The sequence below is a fragment of the Aquarana catesbeiana genome, linkage group LG09 (assembly GCF_042186555.1).
Source record: "Aquarana catesbeiana isolate 2022-GZ linkage group LG09, ASM4218655v1, whole genome shotgun sequence".
NCBI lineage: Eukaryota > Metazoa > Chordata > Amphibia > Anura > Ranidae > Aquarana > Aquarana catesbeiana.
In genome coordinates, this window is record NC_133332.1 from 303,727,949 (window position 1) to 303,748,148 (window position 20,200).

Here is a 20,200-nt window from a genome sequence, read left to right on the forward strand (position 1 = left end):
GCTCCATGCAAGACTTCGCCTCATAGGGTAAGGATGATCATGAGAAAAGTGAGGGATCATCCCAGAACTACACAGGAGGAGCTTGTGAATGATCTCAAGGCAGTTAAGACAGTCACTAAGCAAACCATTGGTAACACAATACGCCGCCATGGATTGAAATCCTCCAGCACCCACAAGGTCCCCCTCCTCAAGAAGGCACATGCACAGGCCCATATGAAGTTTGCCAATGAATATCTAAATGATTCCGAGAAGGATTGGGAGAAATGCTGTGGTCAGATGTGACCAAAATTGAGCTCTTGGCATTAACTCGACCGCCGTGTTTGGAGGAAGAAAAATGCTGACTATGACCCTAAGAACACCATCCCTAAAGTCAAGTGTGGAGGTGGAAACACTATGCTTTGGGGCTGTTTCTCTGCTAAAGGTACAGGCCGAATTTGCCACATTGAGGGGCCAATGGATGGGGCCATGTATTGTAAAGTCTTGGATGAGAACTTTCTTCCCTCAGCCAGAACACTGATGATGGGTCATGGATGGAACTTCCTGCATGACAATGACCTCAAACATAATACCAAGGCAACAAAGGAGTGGCTCAAGAAGAAGCACATTAAGGTCATGCAGTGGCCTAGCCTGTCTCCAGAATTCATAATTCTATAGAAAATGTATGGAGGGAGCTGAAACTTCACGTTTCCAAGCGACAGCCAAGAAACCTTAAGGATTTAGAGAAGATCTGTAAAGAAGGGTGGACCAAAATTGCTCCTGAGATGTGTGCAAACCTGGTAGCCAACTACAACGTCTTACCTCTGTACTTGCCAACAAGGGTTTCTCCACCAAGTACTAAGTCATGTTTTGCTTAGGGATCAAATACTTATTTTACTCACTGAACTGCAACTGAGTTTATAATATTTGTGTCATGTGTTTTTTCTGGATTTTTGGTTGATATTCTGTCTCTATCATTTAAAATACATTTTTTTATGAACATCATTTAAAATACACCTATAATAAAAATTATAGACCCTTCATTTCTTTCTAAGTGGGTAAACTTACAAAATCTGCAGGGTTTCAAATAATTATTTTCCCCACTGCAAATGCGGAAGAAGGTGGCTGGTGTGTACTGTTATCCAAAAGGGTCGCATAAGGAAATGGCACACCAATTTCATGACATTGTTTTTTATTGGGATCCCATTTTTTCAGTTCTGGTACTGTCATTTTATTGGTGTATGGAACGCATTAAAAAACAGCAATAACTCAGGCTCAAAGAGATGACACTGCGGTTTATAGCTACAATTCAACAAGTTTTTTTATATTGATGTCACGTGACCAAAACCGTTCACAGCAACATCTCATCATCTGCTATCATCACTATCAGGTACCCTAGGGAAGCCATGCAGGACACTCCTCAGCCAACAAGAGGTTGTAGACAAACTCTATTTCCTATGCAAGTTGAAATATTGTGTATTTTTTATTTTATTTTTTGAATAGGGAGGGGGAAGGATCAGAACCCCTTTTGGATTTTTACAGCCACCCGGGGCTCTGATAGGGAGATTTGTCTCCTTTTACCATACAAGAAGTCAACGTACTGTAAATATGCAAAAGTGATACGCAGTGGAATAAAAAAGTGACACAACCTCAAACCTTCCCCATATATATATATATATATATATATATATATATATATATATATATATATATATTTTTTTTTTATATATATATATATTTTTTTTTTTTTTTTCTTACTATGATCAGGATTAAATATAACATTTATTAGACATAAGGATTACAGTAACTAATCAAGTAGCCATAGGACCAACAATCCTCCAGCCAGAGCATATTGTTTTGTAACTACTCTTTTCATTTTTTTTTCAATAAAAAACTTATTAAATTTAGAAAAATAACATTTAAAGAATGTTTTATTCAGTTCAAAGTGAAATATTTTGTATTTTCCTATGCAGTTAGTAGCTGGAGCTCTTGGTTTCATTCCATATTTTGTACACTCTCCTTTTCTGCTGTGTAAATCAGAGAAGCCTTTTTATTGACAGAGCTCAATAGCTTAAGATGAAATTTACACAAATGAATCAGTCAAAGCAGTGACTCCTCCCCTCACTTTGGACATTTATGTCTGAGGTTTCAATCAAACTGTGTCTGACAGCAGACATCTTTTCAAGTGCTTTCTTTAGAAATTCCAAAATGATTTGAGAATTCTGTGTCATAAATGTGAAAGGGGGCGCAACGTGATGTTCCTATGCCTCTTGTCTAATCAAAGGACACGTATTCTTTAACCAACTCAGTACCAGCACTTCACTTCCATTCATTACAAAGCCATTGTTCACTTTTGAGTGTTGTGATAGTTTGTCTGACATTTACGATCATGAAACAATGAATTATGTATTATTTTTTGAGACAGATAGAGCTTTATTTTTGGGCTATTTAAATTGGTTTCAAACCCTCTCATACACCCAGTGAAGTGAATAGCCTCAGATGGTACACAAAGATGAAACAAATATTCCTGCATAAGTTGTACTTCTTTATCTGCAGTCTTCTCATTTCTACATCCCTTTAAAGTACAGAATTTAGATAAAATCATTCTGCATCTGTCAGTAGCTCAGAGGAGGGGGCAGGGAGCTGCAGTTAGTGTGTGAGAGCTGATTGGAGGAAAGGGACACACCCTCCTTAACACACGGCACAGGAACAATGCAAAGGTGTGTTGTGAATAGACAAATTGTGCTCCCCAGCAGTGTTACCAACCTACCAGATTGAAATTTACTGACACGACACCCAAAATTTGCTGGCACCGCCAAATTTTTACTGGCATTTTCAAAAGTTACAAAATTACAGTTTTAAGTACACATTTCACTATTTAGGCTACAAACAAGTACAATATGTAATTAGCAATGTGATTTAAGGTAGATAATAGGGCAAAAAAACATATTTCTTATTTTATTTTCAATATAGTAAGTAAGTAGCTCAGGGACAGGACTCAGTAGGGTAAGAAATTAGAATGGGAAGGCACACACACATGAAATTGACTCTCACAGTGGTACTGACAGCCGTGTGCAGCAGTACAGATTACCGACACGACACGTCCCCTCCTGAGTCACAGTGACAGTCTCTCTCCAAGCCAGGTGGTCCCTCCAGTCCAAACAGCACTGATGGTCCCCCTCCTGGCCTGCCTTGCTCCCATCCCGCAGACCCACACACAAGGCTCTGGCCGCTCTGCTTGGCTCCCTTGCACCATGACATCACAGGACATGTTCAGGCACCGCCTCCACCAGAGCTGCCCGAACACAATGTAGCAGGCACTTGTATGGTCTCCGCTGGCTCCAGGCTGAGTGTCACAGCCATATTTTTTACTGGCAACCTTTGCTTTTTACTGGCAGGAGAGCATTGCCTGTTATTTACTGGCTGCCAGTAAAAATACTGACGGTTGGCAACACTGCTCCCCAGACATCATTTTATCTCTGGTGTCAGGACAACTTTTCAGAAGTGACTCATGCTGAGGAACAAAGTGAAACACTACAGATATATGTGCTTTGTTCAGATCACAACCATGTTAATAACCACCGGGTTTTTTTTTTTTAGTATAAAAAGGAAAAAAGACCATAACATTAGAAAAATTTAATTACTTTTACTTACTTTCTGTTTTAAAAACATAGAAAATAAAAATGCACGACAAGACATCCCAGGGTTCTGATCTGATTTTTTACCAGTCTTTTGGAAATAAATACATTTGCTGGTGTTCAGGGAGTTAAAACATGGATCTTGGCAATACTCCACTAGATGCAATAAATGTAGAGAAGGAGGTGACAAGTTTATTGTACAGGTCACATACAGTGGAAGGATAGAGATGTTGGGCTCGGTTCAGATATGTGCAGGTCAGGAACGTTTGTATAATCACACATTTTAATTCTTAATGGCACCCCACGTAATGGCAAATACGTGCAGAACTGCATGGTGCTGAAGAAGCATTAGGTTCTGTGCAGCACTTTTTTTTTTTAAAAAAGGGACGGAGACTTCTTCCCCTACATTTCTCGTGGGTACAACAACCCTTTCATATGAATGGACTGTTGTACTCGCGATGCACGCACACAAATGCGCGCACACATATGTGAACTTAGACCTAATTTACAGATGTGCAGGATAAGGAAAAGTGAGGGGTTAATATACAGGTCAGATCTGAGACAGGATGAGGCTGACATATACTGCAGAGGGGTGAATGACATTAGAAGGATGGATTTTAATACTGTTGGCACTGTTACTGGATTGCGCTAGTGCTGGCTGGTGGTAAGGAGGTCAGGAGGCCTTCTTTCCTCTCACACACCAATCAGGCTTCCTGATCACCAGCCAGTATGGGCTTGTTCACACTTGACTAAATTTCGAATGCTTTACAAACGCTCCTATAGCGGTAGTATGGACGTTAGACTTGCGTTAATAAGCTTTAGTATGGACGTTGGACGGGCGTTTTACAAGTGTTAATGACAAGTTTAAAATGCTCCCCAAGCGCGTTAGGGCGCGTTAAAACCGCTCCACAGGCACCTATTCCATTACAGGAAATAAACGAATCTTGACGCCCCGCAACTGCCTGCTAGAGCATATGCGAAGCGTTACCATAGGCTTGAATGGGAAGCATTGAAAGGCTTCAAACGCCTCCTGACTCGACATGAGGCTTCAGTTTTGAAGCGACACGGCACTAACGCTTTATGTTTTGATAGTGTGAAGAGCACTGTGTGCTGTCCATTTTATCATTTGTATAGGCGTTTAAAGGGCGTTTTTAATGCCACTCAAATGCCTGCTTTTAATTCCATCAACTTAAGGTAAGGGAGACACAGCTGCTAACGGCAGTCTTTGTTTACTTTCTATGATGCTGTGATTGGTCACAGCGATCATGTGGTATAGAGCTACTCCGATTGGCTCTGTACCTTTTGCCTGTAATCCACTATGTAAAAACAAAGCACAGTCAAAAGGCCTAAGAATGCGCAGGTGGGCACAGGAGTGAATTCCTCCGAGGTCTTACCAGTACATTCTCCCAGAATAACAGGAAAGCGAACTGGCTGGTGAGGGACTGTCGGTTTCAAGTGGTGATGTAATTTTCAGAGGATGCATCTAAATAACTTTTTCAAGAAAGAAGCAGCAGCCACCAGTGGTGCACACACCCACAAAAATACCTACCTGGTTCCTAGCTAATGCCCTAATAACGTTTTTGCCCACACTTCAGCTTTAAAGACTGCAGCAATCCTATAAACAACATTGCGATCAATGAGAAGTTCAGATTTTTTTGTAAGATGCTGCAGAAAAGAGCCAGTGCTATAATAAGGTAATACAGTAATACATTTAAACATGATTTAATATGTCCCCAATGACACAGATACACAGCATGTCCATATGGATATACAGTGCCTTGAAAAAGTATTCATACCCCCTTGAAAGTTTCCACATTTTGTCATGTTACAAGCAAAAACGTAAATGTATTTTATTGGGATTTTATGTGATAGACCAACACAAAGTGGCACATCATTGTGAAGTGGAAGGAAAATGATAAATGGATTTTAAATTTTTTTACAAATAAATATCTGAAAAGTGTGGCGTGCATTTGTATTCAGCTCCCTTTACTCTGATACCCCTAACTAAAATCTAGTGGAGCCAATTGCCTTCAGAAGTCACCTAATTAGTAAATAGAGTGCACCTGTGTGCAATTTAATCTCAGTGTAAATACAGCAGTTCTGTAGCCCTCAGAGGTTTCTTAGAGAATCTTAGTGAACAAACAGCATCATGAAGGCCAAGGAACACACCAGATAGGTCAGAGATAAAGTTGTGGAGAAGTTTAAAGCAGGGTTAGGTTATAAAAAAATATCCCAATCTTTGAACATCTCATGGAGCACTGTTCAATTCATCATCCGAAAATGGAAAGAGTATGGCACAACAGCAAACCTACCAAGACATGGCCGTCCACCTAAACTGACAGATCGGGCAAGGAGAGCATTAATCAGAGAAGCAGCCAAGAGGTCCATGGTAACTCTGGAGGAGCTGCAGAGATCAACAGCTCAGGTGGGAGAATCTGTCCACAGGACAACTATTAGTCGTGCACTCCACAAATTTGGCCTTTGTGGAAGTGTGGCAAGAAGAAAGTCATTGTTGAAAGAAAGTCATAAGAAGTCCCGGTTGCAATTTGATTGAAGCCATGTGGGGGACACAGCAAACATGTGAAAGAAGGTGCTCTGGTCAGTTAAGACCAAAATTAAACTTTTTTGCCTAAAAGCAAAACGCTATGTGTGGCAGAAAACTAACACTGTACATCACCCTGAACACACCATCCCCACCGTGAAACATGGTGGTGGCAGCATCATGTTGTGGGGATGCTTTTCTTTAGCAGGGACAAGGAAGGTGGTCAGAGTTGATGGGAAGATGGATGGAGCCAAATACAGGGCAATCTTAGAAGAAAACCTGTTAGAGTCTGCAAAAGACTTGACTGGGGTGGAGGTTCACCATCCAACAGGACAACGGCCCTAAACATACAGCCAGAGCTACAATGGAATGGATTAGATCAAAACATATTCATGTGTTAGAATGGCCCAGTGAAAGTTCAGATCTAAATCTAATTGAGAATCTGTGACAAGACTTGTAAATTGCTGTTCACAGATTGATCTCCATCTAATCTGACAGAGCTTGAGCTATTTTGCAAAGAAGAATGGGAATAAATTTCACTCTCTAGATATGCAAAGCTGGTAGAGACATCCCCAAAAAGACTTGAAGCTGTAATTGCAGTGAAAGGTGGTTCTACAAAGTATTGACTTGGGGGCTGGATACAAATACACCTCACACTTTTCACATATTTATTTGTAAAAAATTGGAAAACAATGTATGTTTTTCCTTCCACTTCACAATTATGTGCCACTTTATGTTGGTCTATCACATAAAACCCTAATAAAATACATTTACGTTTTTGGTTGTAACATGACAAAATGTGAAAAATGTCAAGGGGTATGAATACTTTTTCTACGTACTGTATACAGCACACATGTCTACATTACTATCTATTTTCCTATAATGTTTTTATGTACAGAACTATCAGGTGTAGATCGGTTTGAATTAATTGAATATCTGAATAAATTTATTTATATAAAATCAGAAATATATAAATCAAGTTTCCTAAAATCATTGCTAGCTATAGAGTTAAACAGGGAAAAAATATTAAAAAAGAAATATATATATATATATATATAAACACACACACACACACACACACACACACATACACATATAGATCGCAGACTTGTCACAGCACCCGCTGACACATTGCGCTCCTCTCCATTCCGTCTCTTTTTCCCAGGTTCTTCTAAAGCCATCAGCGCACAAAAAGGATGCAGAAGGGGGGAGACACCTCACCTGGGCCCCCAGTGCACGCCTCCAATTAAATCAAAATTGTTTGTTTTTAATGGCCCTTTTACACTGACAAGTGGGCTATCATTCCGCTAGCGCTAGCTGTCAGGGAGCTGGAGAAAATCCTTGGTTGATAATGCCCATTGCTTCCAATTAGGAGGAGAAGTGCTCCTAGTGAACATCCTATTCCCCAGCCTCCCTCAAGGCCCCAGCGTCTCTCTCTCTCACTCTCTCTGCATTCTCTTTTCTTCACTTCTTCTTCTCCTTCTTCTCCCCGCTGCAAATTACTGACACCAAACGGCCGGCGTATTGATGGCGGATGCGCTCAGTCCGAGCCTGTCGGGTATAATGAGGTGACGAAAGTTTTTCCACTCTTTGCTAAATTCTTTCTTGTTTGACAGCTGCTCAGGAAGCTGCATGTTGACCTCATAAAACATTTAGCAATTCTCATTATACCCTGTCAAGCATCACAGTGACGGCTTCACAAAATCATTTGCATCTAAATGTGTATGTGTCATGGGTATCGGAATAGGTGGGTGCTTGTTACCCTTAACTCTACACAGCGTGCGCCAGAATGGGGGGAGTGTGAGCTCAGCTTGCGTTGGCATGAATGCTGTTCATTCACTGAATCATCTCAGCTTAGGCCATCTTTAGACCTGCTGCGCAAACAACATGACACAGTTAAGGATTGCTTGCAACAGACTGGTTTAATACAATTTGAAGGCCACTTCCACCCAAAACTAATATCTGTGGTTTCTGTGGCTGCATGGAAGTTGAATCACATGCTGCCTTTATAAGTGTCTTAAGGGTTTCCTTAAGACAAAGAGGTCTACCCACTTTGGTCCAACAACTGTGACTGTTAAAAAAAAAAAAATCATGGTGTTATCTACTGACAGTAGACCCCTTGTGTAAATGCTGTCAGTGGTTATTTACGTTCTTTGGACTCCTAAAAGTGACCTTTATTGCAAGATTAAAATAAATCTACTCACGGACACAATATCAGACTAAGCTCATCAAAATATCAGAGTTAGTCGGTCCACTCCATGTGTTCCTGGGCTTGGGAGGACACCCCCTGGATCCTCACTGGCTGGGTAATACCCTCTTCCTAGGAGCCAGAGGGTTTGGCTCTAAAGAAGGTACTACCCTCGAAACACATAAGCCTGTGAGGATCCAGGTGGTGTCCTCCCAAACGCAGTAGTTCACCAAGTGGACCAACTATTGCTGATATTTTGAAGAGTTTTGTCTGATTCAGTGTCTGTGAGTAGATTTATTTTTATCTTACAATAAATATTACATTGGGATAATGCACTAGCTTGGTGCACCCTCTCTCTCTGTTTTTGTAGAGCGTTATTGGGGCTTCCCCAGTCTTAAAAGGGCAGCAAAGCGTGGTGTGTCCATATTTGCAGTTGAGAAGTGGATGTATATGAAGAACTGGTGCCAGATCACCACCATACTCATGTGCAGCAGGTGTTTTGCCTTGTTGGACTCCTAAAAGTGAACCTGTCTTGTCTACCATACTAGTTTTACATTTGTTGCCTGCAAGAACCTACACTTGTCTTTAAATCAGTACCCTCTGTGGCAGGTTGAGCCCATGCCACTGCTTAAAATGGCGGTCTGGGCCAGATTTTGCAGGAAACAGGCACACTAATGATGCAGGTGTTGGCTGGGTTTATGTTGGAGACAGAGTTAAAGGTCAGTGGCCCCACCCTCCCAATGGGGTCAGTGTGTGAAGGGAGCTGTGAGGTGCACGGTGCACTGTACTGTCCAGGTCAGGACAGACAAAGGCCTGAGCCTGTGAGTATGTAGCAGCTGGAAGTTGCAGGAGAAACAGTCAAGCTGACAAAGGTACAGCATTTTGTGCATGAGCACTGGGACTGTGTGTTTGACGGTCTGGAGGAGCAAGGTATGAGGCCTGAGCAGTGAAGCTGCAAAGAGAGCCATGAGGCAGAATTCTGTGTTTTGTTGCATTGATAGTAAGAACCCCCCTGTGTGGGAAACTATTCAAGTGTGAACACTTTTTTTTAAAAACTCACTGTTTTTAAAATCGATGATGCGATTAGGAGGGATCTCAGAAGCGACGACATCACACCCTGTTAGTGTTCGTTGGCACTAACTGAGACTACAAAACCCATCATGCTCTGGGATTTAGAATCTTGAGTGTTCAGCAAATGATTGTCCTACTCATAGGACACAGCACGCACACAACACTGCATACTCTTCTACTTTCACATTTTGTGGGGTATGACTACAAAATACTGTACATTATCCCCACAGTATGGATGTCATGAGATTTAAATAACCTGCAGGTAAAGATGAAGACTCCCGTTCTGTCAGTGAGGTCAGAGCAAGCGGGACAGACCAGGAGTCTCCTGGCCCAACAGTCTAACTATGCAGCACAGTAGGCAGTTAGGACCGGGCAGGCAAACTCCCAGGTCCACCCAGTGAGCGACAACATACTTGCATCACTGCTTGCTTTTAAATGGACTACAGTAGGGAGTATACAAGACTGGTGGCTGGGGGGAAAAGGGGCATATCAGCCACTAGTCTTGTGAACAGTATATAGAGGGGGATTGAGGGCCTTTCATGAAATATAGAATGCTGGATTGAAAGAGGACTATGTACAATAAAGTCAACAATTTTTTATAAGGTATGGAAGCGCCTGTATTTGTATATAAAAACATTTTTTTCCTGGAGTTCTGCTTTAAGATTAAGCCTAGGCCCCTTCTTGGTACCAAATCCCAACCTCCATTATTCAACTGTCAGATATCAGAGCTTCTACTGATCACAGAGCTTTTTTGATGGGATAAATAATAGGAGGTGGAGATTAGTGCCATACAGGGACAGGGCTTATTGGTAATTAGAAATGAAGTTGAGACTTGTTACAGAACTTTGGGCTAGGATTCCAGGTCTTCCCCAAGAAGAAGGGAAGCTTTTTTTGAAGACGAGCACAGTTTTTGTAGGTACCACAAGTTATCTGTATCTGTAATGCTGGATCAAATGCTTTAGTGGAAATTACAGTTTCACATATTAAGGCCAGATCCAATGTAGCGTACATCTAAAAGAGGTTGTGAAAAATTTGTAAGTCAGAGTGTAATCTGTTTAGTGACCATTAGACTCATTAATTAGCAATGTTGTCTTGAAGTTGCCTAAGGTTCCTTCTGATTGGGGCTCTAACTTGAGTTTGTATGTCCCTTTGTATTTTAGCGGGTATTCTCTAGGTACTATTGTTTTTCACTATAATTTCCAAGTATACTGATATGTTTACAGGCCTTTAAAGGCTAGGATGAATTAGAGTGTAAACTCCACTGGTGCAAGGACTGATTCTATTATATTGACAGTAAAGTGCCATGGAATATGTTGGAACTATGTACTGTACATAAATAAGTTATTTTTTCCCCTTCATCATTATAAAGTTGTAAAATAATAACAATCCTGTTATTCTTTGATTTCAGGTTGAACCTCACCTGGACACTTTTCCAAGTGTGAAGGCACGGCAAAGAGCCTTTAGTGCTCACCATTCTGATGCCATCGCACGTCGAGGGCTCCACGGCCAAGGCATCTATAATATCAGCTGAGGATTGTTAAAGCTAGTGTATACCTTAAATTAACTGTTACGGGTTTAATAAAACAGAATGCTTGTATCATAATTTGTGTCTTTTTTTGTAGAGCTTTTCTCTAAAAACAATATAAACCAGGACTGGCTTCCCTAATGGTATTAAGCACCAAAAAGGTATTAGAGTTTTGGTTGGTACTGGTAGGTTTAATCACCTTTAAAGCTGTTTAAATCTCTTTGTACTTCACCTGCTATTATCTCCTTAAAGAATTGTGCATACCTGGCAAATAATTATGACAAATATTGATTAACTCTGATTTCTACCAAAGGCAAAAGCAGATGGGAAACCAGCACATCATACCAACTGCAGTGAGTCCAAACACAACATGGCTGCTACAAACAGGGTCCTTAAAACAATTTTGTAAGTTCCTAGGTAGTTCTAAAAAGTCAGAATACACCATTCTGCCTCTGCATGTAACTCACAGTTCATACGGTATTATCAGGTTGAATAATCTCCGTACAACTAATATTTTTGATCTAAGACCCCTTTCACACTGGTAGTGCGGCCACGTTAACGGTAAAGCAACGATAGTTTTAGCTGCGCATTACCGGCGCTGTGCAGGCGGGAGCAGGGTGCTTTTAACCCCACAGAAGGGGTTAACAAGGCGCTAAAAGCGCCCGAAAAGCGCCGCTGCCAAAATGCTTTTTCAGGTGCTTCGGCAGCGTTGCCCATTGATTGCAATGGCAGAGGGGGTTTAGGAGCGGTGTATACACTGCTCCCGCACCGCCCCAAAGTCGCTGCTTGCAGGACTTTTTTTCCTGTCCTGCAAGCGCATCTGACCTTGGAATAAATATTTTAAACGTTATCACACTATATGGTTCCTTTCCTTTTCTCCTTGCTTATTGTTTGAGCCTATGCTGGAGCCTGTTTTCCTGTGATCCACATAGAGCTCTGGGGGGCTCAAAAGCGTTTCCTGACTCTGTCTAACGACTTAGTCACATTCTCTAAGATGAGCGCTTTACCTTGGGGGGGTCACCTTTTGATTCACCAGCGCATGATCTGTGGCACATGGAATTTTAGCACATTTTGAATGCATCACTACTGAAGATCATTTGTCATCACCTGTGTGAAAGACTTTTGTGTTATATTTGGTTCATGATGGACTATTAAGCATATGTATTGCGTGACACTTTGCACTTTTTGGTTGGCACATGTCACTTTTCAGTATTTGATTGCATGTATGAATTATTTTTGAAGCAATAATTATTTAGTATTTATTATCATTACTATTATTACTATTATTATTTTATTTGTCAATTGCACTTTTTTAGCACCTGTTTTGCACTTATTTATTTTGGAGCAAATTTATTTATTAATATTACCATTATTATTCTATATGCTCATTGCACGGTTTATTTGTGCACATTATGTTTGTTTACTTTATGGGATATAGTACATAGTGTGGTAGATACCTTTGCACTTTGTTGTATGTGTACTGGATCTCTTTGTGCCGTGATAGGGGCACATTCAGCACACTCTAGCGCATCATATTTTTATTTATTTGATATTTCACACGCAGTACAAGGCATGATTCATGCATGCAGCTATGTAGTGCTTATTTTTAGCACTAGGTTCATTGTGGCTCGTAGGATTTCCTTTTTTTTTTGCATTTTTTTTTAATTAATTGTTTGTTTGGTTTTTATTTTTTATTTTTTTTCATCACTGTAACCATCTTCACTGGACCGACTCCTGGAAACCAGAAGTGTTAGAGAAAGTATACAGAAAAAGAAAGGGAATAGTTAGACTGTAGAAGACAAGGGGGGATATAAGAGAGAAAAAAAGAGGAGGAGAGAAAGGAGGGAAGAGTTTGTTGTGTGTGTGTGTGTGTGTGTGTGTGTGTGTGGGAGGGGGGGGGCATCCCTTAAATTGAAAGAAGTAGGCTGCCTGCGGGATTGGTTGTATGATAGCCATGGTTGCCAGACCCTGAGAAATTTATTGTGGGTATCAGAGGTGAGTATCAGAGGTGAGGGCCGCCAGTTTAATTATAATGTCATTCATGCGTTTCTTTACTGCTTCAAAGCCGGATACTGGGGTTTTACATGCCCTCGCAATGGTCAACTTAGTTGCATTAAAAATGTGCAGGGCCAATTGGTGTTCCGGGCGGAGGAGTTCAGGGATAGGTTTACACAGAAGGGCTTCATAGGGGTCTCTTTTAAGGTTGGAATGGAGCATGTTACGAAGAAGGGTGTAGACCCTGACCGATAGTCTACATACTTTGGGACAAGTCCACCAAATGTGGGCCATGGTACCTTCCTGCGAACAACCTCGTTAACAGCGAAGGGAATAAGAAGGAATAAAACAATCTAGTCTAGCTGGCTTATAATACCATCTATAGAACACTTTGTATGCATTTTCCAGAATGAGAACATTCCTAGAACTCTTTGTAAGGGCTATTATCAAGATCTGCCAGTCCTCTGAGTCCAGCTGTTTACCCAAGTCTCTCTCCCATTGGAGATGATACAATCTCACTGGGGCTTTCCTAGAGGAAATGATTGAGGAGTAAAGTAAAGTTATTAATCCCGGGGAATCGGGTTTAGCCCTGCAGATGCTTTCAAGGGAGGTCAAGGTGTATGGGGTAGGTCGGGCCTTTGTGAGTTTTTGGAGGAAGTGTTTAATTTGAAGGTTACTATAATGTTCCCGAAGGGGGATATCATGGGAAAATCTAAGAACATCGAATGATATTATTCTCGTAGGAGTGAATAGATGTCAGTGAATACATTATCCGTCCACCACAAGATTTGTTTAGGATTCTCACAACTGGGGGGAAATAAAGGGCATTGAGTAAGACGCAGTATTGGTAAGTGGGGAATAGTAGTCCTGCCAAGAAATTAACAGAGTCCCATAGGCGAAGAGAATGTGTCATACATGGCCCAAACCTGTGTGGGCGTTTTGTGAGGGGGAGCCGGGGTACAGAGGAAATGAGAATAGGGTGAGATTTGAACCAGATCAATAGTGGCCCATAGCGGCATTTGATATGAGTCATAAAGGTGAGATAGTGGGGCTATGTTCGCTGCCGTGTAGTATGCCTGAAAATTGGGGACCGAAAGACCTCTGTTGATCCGCGGAGCGTACAGAGTATGCTTATTGATCCGGGGTCGTGTGGAACCCCAGACGAATTTCAAGAGCTTGTGTTAGTGAATTCGTAATATATAGGAGGCGATTGGGACTGGTAATACTCGAAAGAGGTACAACAGTTTTGGGAGGTAGGTCATGCGAACCGCAGAGATCCTGCCGAACCAGGATAGAGGGAGGTGGGAACAGGAGGATAGCATGTCAGTGAGCTTCCTAAAGAGAGGAGGGAAATTAGCCTGGTACAGTCCGTCATATTTAGGAGTGAGACATATACCCAGATAGGGCAATGAGGGGAGCCATTTTGTCCATTCATTTTCAATGCAGCTGAGGCTGCAGAGAAAGGGACTGGGGAGACTCTGTCCTCAGTCCCTTTCTCTGTCTCAAAGGGGAGATGTCAGGGGTCTGTTTAGACCCCTGATATCTCACCAAAGCCCCCCCCCCAACAGGGCTGATAAAAAAATAATAATAATAATTAAAAACAAAATTGTAATAAATATTTAAAAGGTAAAATTGTAAACAAAATAAAAAAATTTAAAAACTGACGCCATCCGCTCTCCCCTCCACCCCCCCCAAAAAAAAAGAAAGTATTGTAAAAAATAAATAAATAAATAAATTGTAAAAAACTATTAAAAAAAGTGTAATAAAAAAAAAAACTTTAAAAAAAAACTACTGACACAGTCCACTGTCACATGACATTAAAAAAAAAGTATCAGTATTAGGTATTGGTGAGTACTTGAAAAAAAGTATCGGTACTTAAAAAGTGGTATCAGTGCAACCATAGTCTTTTTCATGTGGATCTGTTGTCTGAAAATAGCTGTTAAGCTGTGTTGCACTCCTTTTCTAAATCCATCATGCCATACATTCATAAAAATTAATTTTTTTGTAAATGTATGGCCTACTAGCGCTGTTGAAAGTGATCTTTACTAGATTATTCTATGTTTCTGGCCCAGTTCTGTGCTGCTGCCTAAGTTTATATTGTGGAAACTAAACAAAACTAGATTATATTTTTTTTATAATTTTTTATCATTTTTGATTATTTTTCATGTTCCTATCCAAGTTTAACTTGTTGTAATGGTGTATATAACCAAAAGTATTATACTTTTGGTTATATTACAGTGGCCACTTCAAGAGGTCACTTCTAGCTGGAGTAATTGTCATGGTTGACATACTCCATTGTTGCACTTTTGTAAACAGCGTTTATTTGAAAAAAATGAATTATAATTTTTTTTGAAAATTTTTTTGTTCAATTTTAGCCGATGCTTTCATTTAATTTGCACTGCACGCCATGCCTTTTTGATTTAATTAAAAAAAAATTATAATAAATAAATAAAAAAAAAAAAAAACTTGTGTACTTGGGATGTATAACGCCACATTTTTGTGTGTCCACTGCTGGTGGAATAGTGACAACTTTCTGTGGGTCCTCTGTGGGTGGAATTAGGTTCTCGGTGAGTGGAATGCCCCTTTCTGAGGGTTTGAATAGGCCTCTCTTTCTAATACCACACATACCTAAAAGGGTGGTGTTAAATATCGCACTTTTTTTTAGTTCCTGTCTCGTTTGTGAATTGGACTTAACAGATTACCGTACAATTTTTTGAAATAATTACAGACAATTTTTTTTTAGTTGTTTTCCACAAAATAGTTTTTTCTTTTTATTGGATTGGCCTTCATTTACCCCATGCAATAATTTATGCAAATTAGTAACATGATGCCCTTACCGCATGCTGTAAAGTCACAAAGTCCATGCTTCTCTACATGGCCTACCCAATCCCATCAAGCAGGAAGAACTCATATACTTGAAGGTGTGTCTCAGTAAGTGAATGTTAGAATGAGAACCTTGTTCCTGCATAATTTGACATGTTTTTCCTTCACATACAAAAAATATGTTACTACAAGAATATTAGTACAGATTCACCTAGTTGACCCAAATGATGTCCTCTTAGGTGGTTAAGTCTGAATGATGCCTGTAGCTGCAGGCATCATTCAGATATCTTCTTTTTCTTTTTCTGCCGGCGATTCCTTTGCCATGTAAAAACAATCATAGTGGCTGCCCTCCAGAGCTTTTACCGGCTCGCCCATGTGGTCGGCGAACTGGAGAATGAATCGGCCAGCGGCGGCCATTTACCATAGAGAATACCATGGACCAGATGGTCCTTGGCAGTCTGTATGACCTTCGGAGGCTGGGCGCGACATTATGACATCACATCCGACCTCGGCAGATGTAAACACTGTCGTTTCCTCAGCTGGGAAGCCGAGATGATTTTTTTAATTTTTTATTTCAGACTTTCCAGCCTAGTCGAGATCTGGGGACTTATAGATCCCAGATCTCTCCATTAAGAGGACCTATCATGCCCTATTCATATTACAAGTGATCAAAAAAGATTTTAAGTGAGAGTGTCAAAATAAAAAAATAAAGGGGGCGTGGCCTGAACTCCACCAAGATGGCGGTGTGAACCCGGAGCTCTGGCACACAGCGGGATAATATAGCGGCTCACAACAGCTAGAGGCACCGCAACGACCACCCGAGCTAGCGGAGTGTTCCCCCAACAGACCGGCAGTATGCCCAGAAAGAGACAAGCGGAACATCGGCCAAAAAAGCTGACGGACTATTACATACAGCCGCCACGGCCTCGTGGACAAGATGGCGCCGGCTCCTCTCCCTCACAACGAACGGCTCACAGGCACCCTAAGAGCCTTGATGAACAAGCATACAGGCAAACTTTCGACTCAGGAGAATCTTCTCAACCTTCCTCACCACTCAATAGAAGCCCAGCCAAGTCTCGCTTCAGGATGGATGAGCCAGGGATGCAACAATGTGAGGTAAGATCTAATGCTGACTCACAAGAAGACACAAGAGTGCTCCCTGACTCCATAGTCTCCTTCCCCACGCTGAACCAACCAGTGTCAGATACAACACTTAAAGACATGCTTATTTCTTTAAGAAGTACCATTCATACTGACATGATGGCATGTATGAGGAACTTTAAGACAGAACTTACAGCAGTGGGGGACAGAGTTGACCATATTGAGAACAAAATGGGAGAGTACGCCTCCACCATTAACGACTTAGTAGACGCACATGATGCTACAGAGGACGAACAAACATGGATCAAAGCCAAATTAGCAGATTTGGAAGACAGATCCAGAAGAAATAACTTTAAGATTCGAGGGATCCCTGAAACGGTACAGTCTTCTGATTTGCATGCCTATGCCACAGCAATGCTTACTACCCTCATGCCTGATATCCCTGTCATTGAACTCTCCAAAGATAGGATCCACAGGCTACCTAAACCTTCCTTCATCCCAGAACATGCTCCAAGAGATGTTCTGTTTCGAATGCATTTTTTTCAGACAAAAGAGCGCCTGATGTTAGCTGCACGTAAAGGGGAACACCGCAATACTGATTACGCAGCACTATAGTTCTATGCAGACCTGTCGCAATTCACCTTACAATTGCGCAAGAATTTGAATAATATTACTAAAGCATTAAGGAACCACAAGATTACCTACAAATGGGTTTATCCAACCAAATTGCTGATTACTAAAGATGGAGCGAACCATGTGATCACATCCCCATCCAAAGGCTACCATTTGCTCCAAAAATGGAAGATTACGCCAGAGGAACATTCCACCCCTTCTGACACCGGGAATCTCAATAAAATTCCTCCTGAATGCAACAGAGCTCAACCTCTAAATGACACGATTTTTAGCACCTACTTGTCATTATGCCTCTAGGTCTCAGCCCTGACGTAGGGCCCCGCATTGTGGAGCTTATTCCGCACCGCAAGCTCCCACAACCTGAGCAGTCATGATCTGCACCTGGGTTATTAATACCCTCCTTTTAAGTTCCAGTTTATGCTGTTCGTTTTTTGTTTTCTTTTTTCTCTTTTTCCACAGGAACTATTCCTACCATGCTATTCGAATCCTCCCAACATCTCTCAACATCCTGAACAAACCAACCACAGATCCTATATGAATATCAACAAGCATAACAATCGACGAATCAATGAACGCAGCCAGCCTGTATGTGATTCCAACAGTGAGTACACTTATCACCTGACACAAAGCACCACCAAAATGACCCACTATGCCAGTTAAAATTCTTTCTATAAACGCAAATGGTTTAAACCACCCAGCTAAGAGGGCTTCCCTATAGAAAGAAGCCGACTCATCTCAGTGCGATGTGCTTTGTGTCCAAGAGACACATTTTCATCACAATGCTCCTCCTAAGTGCACTCACAAATCCTTTCAGCACTTCTTTTTCTCCAACATGCCAGCCAAAAAAAGAGGAGTGATGATCGCGGTTAAAGACACAATCTCCTTCAACCTAATATCGACTACATCTGATCCAGCGGGAAGATATCTTTTTGTTATCTGTGATATGAATAATATCACCTACACTCTAATGAACATCTATGTTCCTAACAAACACCAAATTAGATTTTTAAATGGTCTCATGAGGAAAGTGAAGAAAATACAACAAGGAGCTCTTATAATCTGTGGAGACTTTAACATTGTCCCTAATCCACTCATGGACTCTACTACTACACCCTCAAAAAGGACTCCATCCTTAACAAATTTTTTACATTCTCATGATTTATATGATGTTTGGCGTTGTATGCATGCCAATGAAAGGGATTACACATTTTTTTCCCATAGACATTGCACATACACGAGAATTGATCTGTTCTTGATGGATAAGTGGCTTCCTCAAAAAGTGCCCCAGACCAAAATAGGCACAATAACGTGGTCAGACCATGCCCCCATTCTTCTTGCACTAAATGATTCTTATCCTAGCACCACTACTTATGTATGGCGCTCCAATTCACAATCATACAAAATCCTAAAACTAAAAAAATACTGGAAGATCACTTGTCCAGATACTTTCAGATCAACTCCTCGTCCACTGATAATGCTTTTTTATTGTGGAACGCCCACAAAGCCTATATCAGAGGCATATTTATCCAATTAGGAGCGAGGGTGAAGAGGCAGCGGCAGCAGAATATTACCAAATTAATAACAGAAATTCACTCACTAGAAGCTCTCAATAAAACTAAACCCACTCCCTCCAATAGCGCAAAACTCACCTCTCTGAGACATGACCTTAGAATCATCCTACTACAAAAATTTGAATATACAGAAAAGAAATCAAAAATGTCCTTTTATTCTACTGGTAACAAAGCTGGGAAAGCGATGGCTAGGAGAATATAGGGACAACGATTCAAAACTAAAATAACTCACCTCACCCACCCCCAAAGCAAAAAAACAATATATGAAAATAACAATATCGCTGATGCATTTAGCGACTACTACAGCTCTCTCTACAACTTGTAGACTACTACAAGATGACCTTACACCACAATCTACACCAGCAACTATAAAAAATTTTTATCTAACATCAAATTACCTACACTCACACCTACCCAACTCCAAGTACTCAGCTCACCCTTTTCCCTAACTGAATTACTGCATGCAATTAAAACGCTTTCAAGCAACAAATCCCCAGGCCCAGATGGACTTATAGAAGACTACTATAAGAGCTTCCAGTCAATTTTAGGATCGCACCTCCTCAAAGTATTCAACAATGCAGCTGCCTCTGCCTCTTTTCCTCCTGAGATGCTTGAGGCACTCATTGTGACACTACCTAAACCTGGGAAGACACCGGACCAACCCCAAAACTTTAGACCTATATCATTATTAAATAATGATTTAAAAATCTACGCCAAAATGATAGCACTCCGCATGGTGGATATTCTCCCCACCCTGATCGACCCTGATCAGTCGGGCTTTACGAAGGGTAGGCAAGCCTCTGATGCAACACGACGCCTAAGCAACATAATTCACATAGCCAAAAGAACTCGCACGCCTTCTCTGCTCCTATCTTTGGATGCAGAGAAGGCGTTCGATAGGGTACACTGGATCTATCTTTCGCAAACCCTAAAGAAATTCGGCTTTGTGGGTCAGATACTGTCTGCGATCTTAGCTCTATATACCTCACCATCAGCTAAAGTGTACACATCAGGGATGCTCTCTAAATTCTTCAAAATCACGAATGGCACGAAGCAGGGCTGCCCTTTGTCCCCTTTTATCTTTAACCTCTTGATGGAACCTCTCGCGGCCTATATTAGGCAATCATCCGTCATACA

At 41.1% G+C, this 20,200-nt stretch overlaps 1 protein-coding gene across 1 annotated transcript in view; it reads left to right on the top strand.

The window, feature by feature from the left end:
- CFAP77 (cilia and flagella associated protein 77) overlaps positions 1-11,005 on the top strand; it is a 315,791-nt gene extending 304,786 nt beyond the window's left edge. Inside the window, exon 6 of the mRNA XM_073597999.1 lies at positions 10,824-11,005. Coding sequence (XP_073454100.1) covers positions 10,824-10,946 — 123 coding nt within the window. The 3' untranslated portion in view covers positions 10,947-11,005. The remainder of the gene's footprint in view (positions 1-10,823) is intronic.
- Positions 11,006-20,200: the final 9,195 nt, after the last annotated feature.